Source organism: Lentinus tigrinus (genome assembly GCF_003813185.1).
Source record: "Lentinus tigrinus ALCF2SS1-7 unplaced genomic scaffold L226scaffold_5, whole genome shotgun sequence".
Taxonomy (NCBI): Eukaryota; Fungi; Basidiomycota; class Agaricomycetes; order Polyporales; family Polyporaceae; genus Lentinus; species Lentinus tigrinus.
The window spans coordinates 1,842,840-1,853,544 of NW_027137914.1; the positions used below are offsets into that span (position 1 = coordinate 1,842,840).

At 57.3% G+C, this 10,705-nt stretch overlaps 5 protein-coding genes across 5 annotated transcripts; 2 read left to right on the forward strand and 3 right to left on the reverse strand.

The window, feature by feature from the left end:
• Positions 1 to 1,480: 1,480 nt before the first annotated feature.
• Positions 1,481 to 2,626, reverse strand: L226DRAFT_457749 (uncharacterized protein; the record flags this gene model as incomplete). Its single annotated transcript, XM_067675394.1, has 3 exons — positions 1,481 to 1,680; positions 1,741 to 1,831; positions 2,057 to 2,626. 3 exons carry the CDS (start codon positions 2,624 to 2,626, stop codon positions 1,481 to 1,483), a joined length of 861 nt encoding a protein of 286 aa, XP_067539328.1.
• A 2,557-nt stretch (positions 2,627 to 5,183) lies between these two features.
• Positions 5,184 to 6,205, forward strand: L226DRAFT_568356 (uncharacterized protein; the record flags this gene model as incomplete). Its single annotated transcript, XM_067684153.1, has 3 exons — positions 5,184 to 5,695; positions 5,752 to 6,118; positions 6,170 to 6,205. The coding sequence occupies 3 exons, from the start codon at positions 5,184 to 5,186 to the stop codon at positions 6,203 to 6,205; spliced, it is 915 nt and encodes a 304-aa protein (XP_067539329.1).
• A 143-nt stretch (positions 6,206 to 6,348) lies between these two features.
• On the reverse strand, positions 6,349 to 7,564 carry L226DRAFT_543973 (NAD(P)-binding protein; the record flags this gene model as incomplete). The annotated part of the gene is made up of 5 exons (XM_067682232.1): positions 6,349 to 6,475; positions 6,542 to 6,851; positions 6,918 to 7,075; positions 7,148 to 7,424; positions 7,504 to 7,564. The coding sequence occupies 5 exons, from the start codon at positions 7,562 to 7,564 to the stop codon at positions 6,349 to 6,351; spliced, it is 933 nt and encodes a 310-aa protein (XP_067539330.1).
• A 205-nt stretch (positions 7,565 to 7,769) lies between these two features.
• On the reverse strand, positions 7,770 to 9,275 carry L226DRAFT_598606 (NAD(P)-binding protein; the record flags this gene model as incomplete). The annotated part of the gene is made up of 6 exons (XM_067685658.1): positions 7,770 to 8,096; positions 8,154 to 8,463; positions 8,518 to 8,675; positions 8,735 to 9,011; positions 9,080 to 9,126; positions 9,262 to 9,275. The coding sequence occupies 6 exons, from the start codon at positions 9,273 to 9,275 to the stop codon at positions 7,976 to 7,978; spliced, it is 927 nt and encodes a 308-aa protein (XP_067539331.1). The 3' UTR covers positions 7,770 to 7,975.
• A 648-nt stretch (positions 9,276 to 9,923) lies between these two features.
• On the forward strand, positions 9,924 to 10,574 carry L226DRAFT_520991 (phosphatase yihX; the record flags this gene model as incomplete). Its single annotated transcript, XM_067678678.1, has 1 exon — positions 9,924 to 10,574. The coding sequence occupies one exon, from the start codon at positions 9,924 to 9,926 to the stop codon at positions 10,572 to 10,574; it is 651 nt and encodes a 216-aa protein (XP_067539332.1).
• Between the last annotated feature and the right edge of the window lie 131 nt (positions 10,575 to 10,705).

Genomic DNA, 10,705 nt, shown 5'->3' on the forward strand with positions numbered 1-10,705 from the left:
GCAAAGCACGCAAAGCACGCAAGCCACGCCCCGGGCCATTGACACTGGATCTGATCACTGCACAGCGCCGCGGGAGTGAACATCGAAATTGAAGAAAGAACCCACGCGCAGACAACGCGGCCGTCGCGGGGCTCGGGGCTCGACTGCACGACTCACACGCACGCAGGGCAATTGCAACTCAAGATTGAAGTGACGGAGATTACGAGGGGGGAGAAGCCCCTCCCTAGTGTAGCTAGTAGCCCGCCCCACGCGCGGAAATGAACGCGATTGAGATTTGAATGCGGTAAATTGGCTTCTCGATCGCCCGCAACGTCCGAATCTGATGCTTGTGTCCGTTCTCGCTCGCCACGCGCGAGTCATGCGTCTCGCTGCACAATGCGCAGGGTGAGCAGGTGTCGGTGAATCGGCCTCGCAGGAGTACGTACGTAGGAGCAATTGCGGAGTACTAGGAGTGCTGATCGTACGCAGAATGGTACGAACCTCCAAATTCAAACCTTGCTCGAAAATAAACGTCCTGTCAGCCGTTAGAATGCCGAGCCCCCCGGGGGCCGGTTGCTGCGTCCAAGACTCAAGCCCCCCCGTTTCAACGTTCAAACGTTCAAGCAGCTTCAACCCTGGAAACAAGTGAGGATATTTCAGCCTTGTTATGCGCTGTAAGGTAGGTCGTGACCGCGTAACGTCGGGTATATACACATGTGAGGAGGGACAGTAATGCAGAAATATAACCAAAAGACGAACGTCATACCAAGAGCACGGCAAGCAATATATGCCGCAACCCTGACACTGACAGACAGGAAGGTGGCGGTCGCCGAACCTGCGTCGCGCCACTGTCAACTGTCCACACCCCTTGGCTGCGCGACCGTCCGCACCCGAGGACCGAGATCCGGGCGCGGGGGAGCAACGACTCCGAGAGGGGGAAGAAAACCACACAAACACACGGGCCGCGAGGGGCGTGCGTTGTGCGGTGTGGAAATGTTCGACGTGAAGTAGATGTATGTAAATACCGATGTAGGTGAGAGGCCGAGGACATAGACGTGAGCGATGACGAGGATGCAGCGAGATGATGCGACGACGGCAGGTGTGTGGCATGTGGGGTCCGTGATAGGGATGCGTCTACGTATAAGGTGAGAGTGCTAGAAGTAGGTTTCGGTTGTTGAGAGGTCGTAGGGTGGGTTAAGCACATGGTATATGTCTAGCCACGCGCGGTAACGATATATGTAGGAAAGATAGGTATTAGTACACTGGACCTCTATACCACAAAGCCGTCGATGTCCGATCCATCTTGCGGGTCGACTAGCCATCCGCTGGAGCCGGCAGCGAGCACTTCGCAGCGAGCCGGGATGAGAGGACTGGGAGGTCGCCCACAGTCCCAAAGACGACGCGTATATACAATCTGCCGGAGCTGCACAGGCAAGGGCAGAGGGGGGATTGCCCTGGGGGCACACCGTGGCGGCGACCAGAGCGATAAGGCGGAAGGCAACTATAGCTTCTTCGCCTTCTTCTTGCGGGCGCCGTCGATGACTGCACCGGCCTCTGTGATCGCTTTCTGGAGCTCGCCCTTGGTGGCGAGGTATTTGATCTCCTTGGGTTGGCCCACGGTACGTCCGCCCACGAGCAGGATCGGAAGCTCGTTTGTTGACGTCAGACGGAAGAGAAGAGGCGTGAGGACGTTCTCGTCCGCTGGCATCAATGCATTAGAACAGTGGGGCCGGCTGGATGGGAAATGTCAATGAGACTCACGTCTTTGGTCGACTTCCACGATTGTCGGCGCGGGACGAAGGTAGAGCGAGTCGAGGATCTGCTTGATTTCGCGCGACACTGGGGAGTGAACCTGCTCGATACTGTCAGCGTCTCGTCCATAGACGCGCTCGGTCTCATGGACGCCGTGTTCTGCACCCGAGGTCCCGAGAACAATGTTTGCCCTCGCGCGGTCAAGCAATTTGTTTCGGGGACAATGTCTCTTTACGATCCACCGGAAGAGCAATGGCCCGTGCCCACAGAAAGGAAGTGCAGGGATGCAGACGCGTCGGAGAGGACCTGAAGAAGCACAACGCACCTTGGAGTAGAGCATGACGGGGTTCCGTTGCCAGACGTCGTCCGTGACGGCCTTCAACTCTTCCTCTGCATGAGGGCCACGCGTATCGAAGTCAAGGATGAGCTGGGGATCGAGGGGCTGTGAAGGATCGACGGTGGACGGGATCATGTTCTGTGGCAAGCTCGCGATAAAACTCGACACGGCGGCGAGTTCCTGGGTCTGGTTGAGCGAGATCTGCGGGCGCGCATTCGCGGGGTTGGAGGTCGTGTTTGGCTTCCGATGCCTGAGGGCGGCGAGGCGGAAGGCCTCCGGGGTCCAGCGGGACGGGCGGGAGGCGTCGTCGGCGTGGGCCCTGTCGACGTCGAGGAATGATATGGGACGGAGGGCGGGCTGGGAGACGAAGACGACATAGAGGGAGACGATGATGAGGACGAAGAGGGCGAGGAAGGTGGTGCGATACCAGTAGGCCCGTGTCTTGCGGGGGGTCATGGGGAAGGCGGCGATGTTGGGGATGGGGGTGAGCGGGGGGGAGTCGAGGGCGACATGGTGCATGTCGGGGAAGCGCGCCGAGAAGGTGCGGCGGTGGGACATGGCTGAGCAGGGAACCTAATATAAGAAAGAAACAAAGGAGTGGAAAGAGGCGTGCTCGCGCGTGGCCTCCGAGTCCGAGTCCGAGATGGCGGTCGAGGAACAACTGTTGGCACATCCCAATCCCTCCTTCTCCCCTTTTCCGGTAATTTCACTTATCAGCTAAGGCGCCCGCAGATATCCTCCATTTCGGGCTATCCCTTGACATCATTTCGACACAATCTGGCCAGTTTCTTGTCCACATCCTGTCATTGTCAATGCCAAACAATACCAGTATGTCCGGCAGTCTTGTTGCACGACTGCCAGACTCGTCTGCTCAGACGCTTCCGTGCATGCAGGCTGCCCGCCCCCAGTCCCGCTCGGGCCCGACGATCTCGTCCTCCCGCGTCGCATCAGGTGTTGAGGATGTCCTCCTCGTCCTCCGCGCAGTCCCCAACGGCAGATCCTCATCCTTCTACAGTGCTTCAGCAACGAGCCTCCCCGACGGAGCTCGTGGCCGGCTTCTCAATATTCATCCACGCTCGTGTCGGACCTGCAACGTCCTACTTCCCGACCTTCTCGCCTTCATCTGCCAGCGCAATTCCGTTTCCGAAGCGAATCCCGCACCGCACGCGAGCTAGTTCGACGCAATGTGCTGCTTGTCACTTCCCAAGCCAGGCCTGCAGGAGCTCTTCGCCTCGCCCTCCGCGCGATCCTCAGGGTCGCTCTGGGAGTTGCATCCCACTTCCAGAGGCACTCACGTTATCGTGTTCCCTGATACGATGCACAGGCAATCTCAGCTAGCCACGCGCATGGAAGAGCGGAGTTCGCCTTCCCATCTTCCCTCGGTCTTTTTTCCTCGTCCAGCGCCGCCAGGCGACACTGTCCTCGAAGTGCCCTCACGCCTCACACGCCGGTGTCCTAAGCCCTGTTCCCTGCTGTTGGTCTCCATCCGCACCAGTGCCTATCTCAGACCGTGACTACCGGCTCGTGGCTTACGGCACCCAGCACGAACGCCCTTTAGGCAGGTCGAATTTGTGGATCTATATGAGCTGAGCTGCTCGTCCAGCTCCACTACGCAGAATCGAAGACGTTGGTGGATTACAACGCGTACTGCCTGTCGACTATGGATTCGATATCTGCTCATTACTTCCTACCGCCACGACTTTTCACTATGACGCACCTCGTGCGCTCACAGCGCGGCGTCTCGCCCAACGTAAGGACGTCTGTCTGCGATGCGCCCTTGGATGTCTCTCTGTGATAGAGTTGCTCGGTTTCCCGACATGGCATCGGAACGAGGCAAAAGCTGACGGCGGCGTCGGGGCGCTCTCGGACATATTGAAGTCGAAGCCGTACGCCGGTGACAGAGTGAACGTACGCTAGGCGCACAGACAACCTAGGTAAGTATCCGCTTATTATCGTTATGGACTTGGAAGGATAACTCACGCATATTGCTTGAGGTGGCAATCAACAGATTCAATTCTGGATCCAGGGGCGCAGGGGAAATGATCTCCGTGAGTGGGCCATCGCACCGCGCTCTCACCTCAGCTTCTGTATGCTGAGATGAGAACGAGAATGCAGACAAGGCGCAACTGCGTGACGAATGCCACATCCAACAGGGACCCCGTCCCTATCTGTCGCCCGTACGCTGTCAAATGATTGCATGGCCTTAGCCCTTCTGCTCTGTCAAGATCGCAGACGAGCTGCACTACTGCACCACGTCCGCCACCGTCCCTGTCCCTATCTGTTCGTGTTGTTCGTTAAGTCCTTCTTCAGCCACTTATTGAACCTTTCCCGCCGGCTAGCCAGGGGAACCAGACCGAGACTAAGACAACGCACAGGGGCCGGGGCCAGAAAGCATCCGCGAACCTTGTTGTCCGCGTTGTATCTCTCGTCGGCGATCAAGCTGCCATGCCCAGGCCCGTGCCTTGCGTACGGTTCCGCCGGTTGCCAGTCGCGCGCCGGTCCCGCCTATCCTCGATCACATCCGCTCGAGTCTGACGTCGGCGTCGGTCGAGCTTGTATTCTGCAGAGTGACACAAGCGGGTAATACTGTATTGTTGTCAGGCATTGCTGTCTTGCCCAGGACGCGATCGTCGATCGTACAAGGTAGCAACGCTCCTGTTCTGGGTGTTCGCTTCGGAGTCCGGACGCGTCCGCCGTCGAGCCAGTGGCACCGGTGAGCACACTCGAATCCGTTCCACACTCGTGAAACTGGCTCATGATATTTTGCTCGTAGCGTTTGCTGCCCGAGAAGATATCTGGGTAGTCGATACCAAGTCTAGGTGCGCCAGCCGTTCTCATGACGTCCTACCGCAGCACACCGTCCTCCTTTAATAGTCGACATACTCGTCTCATGTTGCCTGCATGTCCGTGGATATTGACTTTCTTCGGACTGCACATCCGTAGACTGATCATGTGCTTCGTATCGCGATAGAAGCATCCCTGCGGGCGTCGTCGAACACGCCTTCAGTCACCCAGCTATATAGACCTTTGACGATCTGTCCTTGCCTGATCCTAGCCCCGACCGTCATGGACCCCAAGTCATCCGCGAACAGCTCTCCCCGCGCCCCCTTCGACGATGACGATGCGAACATCATCTTCCGCTCCTCCGACAACGTCGACTTCCGCCTCTACAAAGGCATCAAAGGCATCGTCCGTCTTCCGGGACGTGCTAGCCCTCCCGAATGGCGAAGAGCACGAAGTCGCTCCTCCCGTCATCGCGCTCGACGAAGACGCACAGACCCTCGAACACCTCTTCCGACTCTGCTATCCCGTCGAGCGGCCAGACGCGAGCAGCCTCGATATCCTCGTCCCCGTCCTCCGTGCCGCCGACAAGTACCACATCCCCCACGCTCTAGCCGCGCTCAAGAAAGATCTCGCATCTTTCGTCCGCCAAAGTCCTCTACGCGTCTACGCCATCGCATACATCTACAAGTTCGAGGACGTTGCGAGGATGGCGGCGAGGACGCTGCTGTGCGCCGGTCCCACTTTCGCCTTCCCGCGGATCACCCCGCCGGAGATGGAGATGCTGCCTGCCAGTGCGCTTTCGCGTCTTCTGAAGTACCGGTGGGAGTGTGTGCAGGCCGCTCTGTCGGTCTCAGAAGACGGGGCTGGAAGATTGGGAGGCCGGCCAATACCTGGCATAGGGTCGACACCATACGCGACGAGTCCGAGCCTGAGGTTGGTGCTGAGGGCACGCCCAGGCTGAACTGGGTATGGTTGGAAATAAATAGCTGCAAAAATGGCTTGAAGCAGTGCGAACGGCTGCTGTTGAAGCCCGGCGAACAGCCAGGCAGATACTATGTACCCAGGTGGTTTGCGGACTACATCGAGCTGGTGCGGAAGAACCTTGCAGTTAGGCCCGTGGGTAGTAGCGTGGCCGCGGACCACCCAAAAGTTGCAGCTTGCGTTCGTCAAGTGTCTACGTGCACAACGTGCGGAGCCGTGGCCTGTGCGGACCTGTGGGAGTTCAGCAAGGCGCTCGCGGAGAAGGTCGACGAGGCTGTCTCTCAGGTGCGTTTGTCGTCTCCACGAAAGATGGAAAAGCTCACTAGAAGTGCACAGATCAAGCTGGATTTTCCTCCATACTTCGAGGAATAGGCCTCTGCGTCTTAACCGCACATATTCAGAATGGTCAGATACAGCTTGCTATTTACAAATTACGACAAAGTTGCCTTTGACGAAGCATCTGATTCATGTACCCCACTGTACTTCTCCTTGCCTCGACAACGGGACTTGATCAATCAGGGGGACTCGGAGCTGCGCAGCTGGTCCTCAACCGTCTTCCACTTCCATAAGCTCTGATTGGGGTTGACGAGTTCGTTCGCGTTTTCGCGCGAGAAGTCCATCTTTCCCTGTCCAATGAGTACGCTGTAAGACACCATCGTGCACGCCGTCAGCGCATGCAATGCCTATACTCAGAGCAGTTGCACTCACCGGATGTAATCGAGCAGATTATCGTTCGGGTTCTCCTTCAGATTGCGGTCAAACTCCTCAAGGTCCAGGGTCTTTATGGCGCCGTTAGGCACGCCCTTGACGCGCGACACGGCGTCAGGAATCTCCTCGTAGCTCACGTTCTGGCCGGCGATACGGAGGTCGGTGGGGACAGTCGACGCGGTCGCGGGATCAAGGGAAAGGATGGCGAGCCGCGCGACGGACCGCGCGATGTCGTCCTCTGCCGTCGTGGCCACGCGAGTCCTCTCCGAACCGAGAGGAGTGTATACATTCTTCTCGATGTCGATGCCCACTGCAGCCCACATATTCGTGAGTTTGACCTACGAGCATGGCATGATAATGCAAGAGGAATACATACGGCCTGGGTGGAAGAGCCATCCGAGGAACAAGCCGATGGCGGGCATTATGAGTTTAGTCCGCGTCCCCTGGAGTGCGGCCTTGGTCTCTGCCGTGACGACGCGCTTCGTGCGCCATTCTTTGTGCTCGTACCCGTCAAACTCGTTCAGACGCCAGTCGCTGTAACACGTCCCCCAAGGCAGTGAGCACCGGACCGCGGGATGCAAAGCTACATAGTAGTACAGCACTCACGCTCCGAATTCGCTCAGGAAGTACACCTTCGGGTCGGCACGCACCAGAGCAGCCAACAGCTGCTTTCTTGCTTCCTCGGGGATGAATGTGGGGAGGGCGTTGATGACTACGTCGACCCCGGATAGCACCTCGTCGAAGGAGTCGCTTGCCTTGTACAGCTCTGCGCCTAGTTTTGCGAGCTCTTGCGCTTTTGGAGAGTTGGGGTCGCGGGTGGTGATGCGGACGACTGGGAATTGCTTGCGGTACTCGATGAGGAAGATCCGGCTCATGTGAAGACCTGCAACAAGTACAGGTGTGGTTAGTAGTTATGGCCCATACCTAGCCTCATCGCCGAGCAAATCTGGGACGAAACTTGCCTAAGTCGCCCGTGCCACCGAGGATGGCGACGGTACCCGTGATGTTGCTGGTGGAAGACATGGTCCACGATGATGTTGGGTCAGTTGAAGGCCACCAAGGCTATAAGTATGGGTATGGCATGGACATCGGGCGTCCGCAGCCCAAGTTGTCACTGACAAAGGGCCGTACATGGAGTGGGTACCGGTGTTTTCAAGCTTGTGTTGACAGTCGACTGTATCTATCAGCGGCTGCTAGTCCCACTTACAAATGAACCGCTGACACAGCAGTTGCTGACTAGCATGACTGCATTATTAAACCCAGGACGTTGCCGACTAACGTTACCTGCACTTCTAGTTCGACCGCGGATGCTAACGTGGCGGCAGAGGACACCGGCGCGAATTCGTGCGGATTGCACACGCTTTCCCGCGGAGAACTTGCTTCGTTTGTCTGCTACTATACACTGATCCCTCTGCTCGTGGAGATGGTCACTACTCACAGAGAGTCGCGCAGCTGATCCTCGACCGTCTTCCACTTCCACAAGCTCTGGCCGGGGTTGACGAGCTCGTTCGCGTTCTCGCCCGAGAAGTCCAGCTTGCCCTGGCCAATCAAGACCCTGCACGCGCAAAATGAGCTCTTAAGCCTGATCCCTTTCCCAAGGTTCCCTACTCACCAGATGTAGTCCAGGACATTATCATTCGGGTTCGCCTTCAGGTTGTTGTTGAACTGTTCCAGGCTGCGGCTCCTGATCTCGCCTTTGGGCACACCCTTGACACGCGCGACAGCATCCCGGACTTCCTCGTGGCTCACGATCTGGCCCGCAATGCGGATGTCGGTCGGGACAGTCGACGCAGTCTCAGGATCGAGGGAGAGGATGGCGAGCTGCGCGATCGAGCGCGCGATGTCGTCCTCTGCCGTAGTTGCGAACCGGACACTGCCGGACCCGAGGGGAGTGTAGACGTTGTTCTCAATGTCAATTCCCACTGTAATCCGCGTAAGTCGCCGGTCAAAGTGTAATGCAGCGAGAATATACGCACGACCAGGGGTGAAGAGCCATCCGAGGAACATGCCCGTGACGAGCAGGATGAGCTTCGTCCGCTTGCCCTCGAGGGCAGCCTTGGTCTGTGCGGTGATAGCACGCTTGTGACGCCAATCGAAGTGTTCGTAACCATCGAATTCGTTCAGGCGGTAGTCACTGTATCGGAAAGGTCAGTGCTGGCCAGCGGGGTAACAGCAAGGCAGTGAGTCACTCACACTCCAAACTCGCTCAGGAAGTAGACCTTGGGGTTCGCACGCGCGACGGCGGCGGCGAGCTCCGTCTTCACATCGTCAGGGATCGTCGTTGGAAGTGCGTTAACGACGACGTCGATCCCGGAGAGTACATTGTCGAAGGATTCGCTTGTCTTGTGTAGCTCTGCGCCAAGCTTCTTGAGTTCTTGGGCTTTAGGGGACTCGAGGTTGCGGGTTGTGATACGGACGACAGGGAATTGCTTGCGGTACTCTGTGAGGAAGATGCGGCTAATGTGGAGACCTGGGAGAAGGGAGTCATAGTTAGCGATGCCGCGCACCGTGATCTCATGAAACGATGGACCCGTTTACCTATGTCCCCGGTGCCACCAAGGATCGCGACGGTACCCGTGACTTTGCTTGTGGAAGGCATAGCAAATGTAGTATTCGTTGAGCTGAACTCGATGTGTAGAAGTGGGATTTGAGGAGATAACTGAATGAGACGGATGTGGAGACGGTCGTAGGAGCAGGTTTATATACCGCTGCCAATGTACATATTGGTGGTCATCGTATCTGCCTGTCCCCCCAGTGTAAGTACAAGACTTGCTGACAGAGCAAAGGCTGACTACCTCGAAGGTTACGTCATCGTGCGTAGCGCATTTCCATGGACTCAGGACCGCCGAGTCGATGAATGTTCACCGCGGCTTCGGCAAAGTTCTGTCCAGCTGGCAAACTTCTCTTGCCATTCCGTGGCTGGATTGCCTTGCTTCACGAGCGCATGGATGCCGTTTTATCGCGATACCCGGGCTCTAACGAGGCTTCACTGTGTGGGCGAACGTTGGAACGGTTCGGAGACGCTGATAGTTGCTACCTCGGCGATGACCAAGTACTGCAGCCCGACCCTGCGGTGCATTACGAACCACTCCGCTCGCGATTTGCTGACGTAAGTTACTGAACCGACAACTCATATTTACACCGATCTGCGTTAGAGACATTAGCTGGGTAAATGAAAGTCACAATCCACCACGTTGCATTCAGAAACAGCGCCTACTGGAAACTCGAGGGGAAAACCTTGTCATATGTTCTGACAGATAGGCCTTCGACGCGCGCTGCGTCGTACCATGATGTTGTTCATCAGGCCTTCGAACTACAGGCATCGCCAATAACATCCTTATCCTGATCCTGATCCACCACCCCACCCTCACCACCTTTGAACATGGCAGGCGTGCACACCCCCGAATATCGCACTCTCATCCTCGATCTCGGCGATGTGCTCTTCACTTGGTCTGCCGAGACAACAACTTCCATCCCTCCCCGCCTGCTCAAAGATATCATGAACGGACCAACCTGGTTCGACTACGAGCGCGGACGGTTCTCCCAAGCGGAGTGCTACGAGCGCGTCGGGAAGGAGTTCTCCATCGAGCCCTCGGTCATCGACGAGGCGTTAAAGCAGGCGCGAGAGTCCTTGCGGCCGAACGAGGACCTTCTCGCACTTGTGCGGGAGCTGAAGGCGCAATTCCAAGGGCAGCTGCAGGTGTTTGCGCTGTCTAACATCTCCCTCCCGGACTACGAGTTCGTGATCGAGCTGCCCACGGACTGGTCCATCTTCGACAAGGTGTTCGGGTCGGCGGTGATCGGCGAGCGCAAGCCCGACCTCGCTGCGTACGAGAAGGTCATCGCAGAGACGGGGATCGATCCGTCGACGGCAGTGTTCGTCGACGATAAGATCGAGAACGTGGAGGCGGCGCGCTCGTTGGGTATCCACGGCATCGTGTTCGACAAGCAGGAGGGCGTCTTCGCAGCGTTGCGGGAGATCTTTGGGGATCGCGTCCGGGCGATAGAGGCAAAACAGGCAGAGAAGAAGTAGATGAAGGAGGAGCAGGTCGTCGTCGCGGATAAAGGAGACTAGATCTAATCAGGATCTGCAGACCGAGCTATACGAGATCAGGATCTAGTCGAGCTGTGTAGTATCTTCATGTTTCTTGTATTCCTTGTGGG